We start from the raw sequence: 5,160 nt of genomic DNA, 5'->3' as shown, positions 1-5,160 counted from the left end.
ATTAAAAAAAAATTATAGAGATGGGGTCTCCCTACATTGCTCAGGCTGGTCTTGAATTCCTGGGTTCAGTTGATCCTCCCACCTCAGCCTCCCAAAAGTGCTGGGATTACAGGTGTGATCCACCACACCTGGCCTAAACTTATAATGGTTTTTTTGTAGTTGTTGTTTTTGTTTATTTGTTTGTTTGTTTGAGACAGAGTCTCCCTCTGTCGTCAGGTGCCAGGCTGGAGTGCAGTGGCACGATCTCAGCTCACTGCAATCTCAGCCTCCCAGGTTCAAGCAATTCTCCTGCCTCAGCCTCCCAAGTAGCTGGGACTACAGATGCACGCCACCACGCCCAGCTAATTTTTATATTTTAGTAGAAACATGGTTTCACTATGTTGGCCAGGATGGTCTCGATCTCTTGACCTCATGATCCGCCCGCCTCGGCCTCCCAAAGGGCTGGGATTACAGGCGTGAGCCTACGTGCTGGGCCAATTTATAATGTTTTAAAAATATTTTTTTACCTACTAAACTGTATTTATTTATTTATTTATTGTATTTTTTTGAGATGGCATTTCACTCTGTCACCCTGGCTGGAATGCAGTGGCATGATCTCAGTTTACGGCAACCTCTGGCTCCCAGGTTCAAGCAATTCTCCTGCCTCAGCCTCCCGAGTAGCTGGGATTACAAGTGTGTGCCACCACACCCAGCTAATTATTGTATTTTTAGTAGATATGGGGTTTCACCATGTTGGCCAGGCTGGTCTTGAACCCCTGACCTCAAGCAGTCTGCTGGCTTCAACATCCCCAGCGACCTACTAAAATTTAGAGCAGAATATTCCAGTTAGCACAATAGTTAGCCTTTCTGCCTGACCGGATACTTTGAAACAATCAACACATTAATTTTGTAGAGAAAACTATAGAATATGGTGACTTTTTTTTTTTTTTTTTTAAGAGATGGGTCTTGCTGTTGCCCAGGCTAGAGTGCAGTGGCTATTCACAAGTGCAATCCCACTGCTGATCAGCACTCGAGTTTTGACCTGCTCCGTTTCCAACCTGGGTCGGTTCACCCCTCCTTAGGCAACCTGGTGGTCCTCCGCTCCTGGGAGGTCAAACATGGAGACATTTTAAAAGCTAAAAAATATTCACATAGAAGGAAAGTCATGGAAAGAATAACTATAAATGATTGATTAACATATGAAAAATGTTTAAGTTCACTAATATCCAAACAACTGGGATTTTTCTCTATCAAATTGACATGTTTAATTTATTTTTTTTTCACTTTTGTTTTAAGTTCTGGGTACATGTGCAGGTTTGTTACAGAGGTAAACCCGTGCCATGGTGGTCTGCTGCACAGATCACCCCATCACCTAGGTATTAAGCCTGGCATTAATTAGCTGTTCTTCCTGATGCTCTGCCCTCTCCCCACCAACAGGCCCCAGTGTATGTTATTCCCATCCATGTGTCCATGTGTTCTCATCATTCAGCTCCCACTTGCAAGCAAAAACATGTGGTGTTTGGTTTTCTGTTCCTGCATTAGTTTGCTGAGGATAATGGCTTCCAGCTCCATCCATGTCCCTGTAAAGATATGATCTCATTCCTTTTTACAGCTGCATAGTATTCCATGGCGTCTATGTACCACATTCTCTTCATCCAGTCTATCACTGATGGGCATTTGGGTTGATTCGTCTTTGTTATCGCAAATAGTGCTGCAATGAACATACTTACGCATTTTTTTTTTTTTTTTGAGTTGGAGCCTTGCTTGTCACGCAGGCTAAAGTGCAGTGGCATGATGATCTCAGCTCACCGCAACCTCCTCATTCTGGGTTCAAGCCATTCTCCTGCCTCAGCCTCCCCAGCAGCTGGGATTACAGGTGTGCACCACCACACCCAGCTAATTTTTGTATTTTTAGTAGAGACAGGGTTTCACCATGTTGACCAGGGTGGTCTCGAACTCCTGACCTCATTATCTGCCCACCATGGCCTCCCAAAGTGCTGGGATTACCGGCATGAGTCACTGTGCATAGCCCATGCATTTATCTTTATAATAGAATGATTTATATTCTTTTGGGTATATACCCAGTAATGGGATTGCTGGGTCAAATGGTATTTCTGCCTCTAGATCTTTGAAGAATCACCACACTGTCCTCCACAATGGTCAAAGTAATTTAAACTCCCACCAATAGTGTAAAAGTGTTTTTTTTTTTTTTTCCCTCCACAACCTCGCCAGCATCTATAGTTTTTTAAACTATTTATTTATTTATTTTGAGATAGAGTCTTGCTCTGTCACCCAGGCTGGAGTGCAGTGGTGCAATTTCGGCTCCCTGTAACTTCTGCCTCCCAGGGTCAAGAAATTCTCCTGCCTCAGCCTCCTGAGTAGCTGGAATCACAGCCTCATCCCACCACACCCAGCTAATTTTTGTATTTTTGGTAGAGATGAGGTGTTGCCAGGTTGGCCAGTCTGGTCTCAAACTCCTGACCTCAGGTGATCTGCCTGCCTTGGCCTCCCAGAGTGCTGAGATTACAGGCGTGAGCCATGTGTCCGGCTGTTTTTTCACCTTTTTTTTTTCCCTGAGATGGAGTTTCATTCTTGTTGCCCAGGCTGCAGTGCAGTGGCATGATCTCGGCTCACTGCAACCTCTGCCTCCTGGGTTCAACCGATTCTCCTGCCTCAGCCTCACCAAGTAGCTGGGATTACGGGTGCACACCACCATGGCCAGCTTAAGTTTTGTATTTTTAGTAGAGATGGGGTTTCACCATGTTGGCCAGGCTCTTCTGAAACTCCTGACTTCAGGTGATTCACCTGCCTTGGCCTTCCAAAGTGCTGGGATTACAGGCATGAGCCACCGCACCTGGTCTCAAATTGACATTTTTTAAAGATAACCTGGGCACAGTGGCTTGCACCTATAGCCCCAGCTATATGGGAGGCTCAGGTGGAAGGATGGCTTGAACCCAGGAGACTGAGGCTGCAGTGAGCTAGGATCCTGCCACTGTGCTCTAGCCTTGGTGACAGAGTGAGACGCTGACTCTAAATACACAAAGATTTTAAAAAATAAAGACAGCCTGGGCATGGTGGCTGAAATCTATAATCCTAGCACTTCGGTAGGCCAAGGTAGGCAGATCACCTGAGGTCAGGGGTTCAAGACCAGCCTGTCCCACATGGTGAAACCCTGTCTCTACTAAAAATACAAAAATTAGTAGGGCATGGTGGTGCATGCCTGTAGTCCCCGCTACTTAGGAGGCTGAGGCAGGAGAATGACTTGAACCTGGGAGGCAGAGGCTGTAGTGAGCTAAGATCGTGCCACTGCACTCCAGCCTGGGCCGCAGAGGAAGACTGTCTCCAAAAATAAAAAGATAAAGATAGTGGCCGTCATGGTGGGTGTGCTGAAGAAGACCACTGGCCTTGTAGGATTGGCTGTGTGCAGTACTCCACACGAGAGGCTAAGAATACTGTACACAAAGATTCTTGATGGTCTTGAGGATATCCCTAAAAATGCAGCATATAGAAAATATACAGAACAGATTATAAATGAGAAGCTGGCTATGGTTAAAGCAGCTGAACATGAACTAAGTCTGGCAAGAAAAATGGTGCCGTGGAAAACATGGGAGCCAGTAGTGGAAGAGCCTCCTGCCAATCAGTGGAAATGGCCAATGTAATTATTAAGTGATTTTGGTGGGTTGATGGGAAACTGATGTAATTAAGTATTCTGTTCCATTAAGAACGTGTTCATATTATTGACATAATCAAGAAAACTGATATAGAAAATATCTAGGAAACTGTTAAAATTAGTGATTATGATAATTCGGTTATGTGAATCCATTTTTGATTTGTAAAGTAGTCACACAAATTATTTCAAAGATGATATTTCTATGAACAGAGATGTCATGGGAAGATTTGAGAATTAATTAGAAAAATTCCTACAGATCTTCAATTCCTACAGATCTTCAATGTAGAGGCCATAATCAAAAAGTAAAGTTTCTTTAGTAGTATGTTCAATATATCATTCATTTTTAAAAATTATTCTGAAGAAGAAAAGAAAAGGTCCTTAATTATTATGGTCTAAACAAATTTATAGATCACTGTTTGAGGTAAAAAATAAGAGTGATATTTTCAAATGTGATAAAATTGCACCAATGACTGGTAATAAAATTTGAAATTATGGTTAACCTCCTTAACTGTGATCTTACGGATGTAAAGTAAAATTTAAATATATAGTTATATATTGATTAGAAAATCCAATATGCCATTTTGTTTTAGTCACTATTTGAATTATATCATTTACTCTGTTTTCTTATAGTCTTAATTTTATTACATTTTGTTGTTACTATATTATATTTGAAAACCATCAAATTATAATACATTGTACAGTTGAAGAAATTGACTTGGTACTTGAAAGAAATATTAGTGGTACTTGGAAAAACTTTTCCTTTAGTTGTATTTGTGTAAGTTAGTTTTCGGGCCCATAGCCTTTTAATTTTCTTAATCAACCTAATTACATCAGGATAGAGGTAGAACTTCTGTAAAAGAAGAGACATTAAGAGTTCCTGAAATGTATATCTGGCATATGTGTAGGCTTGTATTCAAAACATCTTAGTCATACGACTATAAATTCAAAGTGCAATCACTAAGTAGTTTGCAGCACGTTTCTAATATAAGTGTAGGTGGGTATAAAAACAAGACAAATGCTGTTCAGGGAAAGAAGTTGGCAAGCTTAAGGTTAAACAAAAATAAAATTTTTTTAAAAAGATAAAGATAGCATCTAAACTCTGCACAAAGGTAATATAAAGTAGGTTTAAGAGCTCAACCCCTGAAGCCGCCTCTGTCTGAATGAATTGGAGCAGGTACTTGGTCTCTCCGCACTTCAGTGTCCTCATCTCTAAAGAAAGAACAATAATAGCACCTGCATCATACCAGATTAAATTGATTAAGTACGAAGGACTTAGGTGTATGTGGTTGCCTCCGTGGAGGGGCAAGTGTTATCTTTATTTTAATCTTTTTTTTTTTTTTCTTGAGACAGAGTCTCTCTCTGTTGCCCAGGCTGAAGTGCAATGGCACAATCTTGGCTCATTGCAACCTCCACCTTCAGGTTTCAAGGGATTCTCCTGCCTCAGCCTCCCGAGTAGCTGGGATTACAGGCACCCGTCCCCATGCCCAGCTAACTGTTGCAGCTTTAGGAGA

The 5,160-nt window shown here is 41.8% G+C and overlaps 1 protein-coding gene across 1 annotated transcript; it reads left to right on the top strand.

Annotated features, from left to right (window-relative positions):
• Positions 1 to 3,353: 3,353 nt before the first annotated feature.
• LOC108317568 (NADH dehydrogenase [ubiquinone] 1 alpha subcomplex subunit 5-like) lies at positions 3,354 to 4,209 on the top strand. Its single transcript, XM_017548178.2, has one exon. It carries the CDS (start codon positions 3,354 to 3,356, stop codon positions 3,636 to 3,638), a length of 285 nt encoding a protein of 94 aa, XP_017403667.1. The 3' UTR covers positions 3,639 to 4,209.
• The last annotated feature ends 951 nt before the right edge of the window (positions 4,210 to 5,160 follow it).

The sequence above is a fragment of the Cebus imitator genome, unplaced genomic scaffold (assembly GCF_001604975.1).
Source record: "Cebus imitator isolate Cc_AM_T3 unplaced genomic scaffold, Cebus_imitator-1.0 Scaffold204, whole genome shotgun sequence".
Taxonomy (NCBI): Eukaryota; Metazoa; Chordata; class Mammalia; order Primates; family Cebidae; genus Cebus; species Cebus imitator.
Note: the sequence above shows the minus strand (reverse complement) of the source record. Positions and strands in the feature narration are given on the sequence as shown.

Excerpts from the sequence above, each read along its gene's own strand:
- LOC108317568 (XM_017548178.2), top strand. The coding sequence starts at position 3,354 with ATGGTGGGTGTGCTGAAGAAGACCACTGGCCTTGTAGGATTGGCTGTG.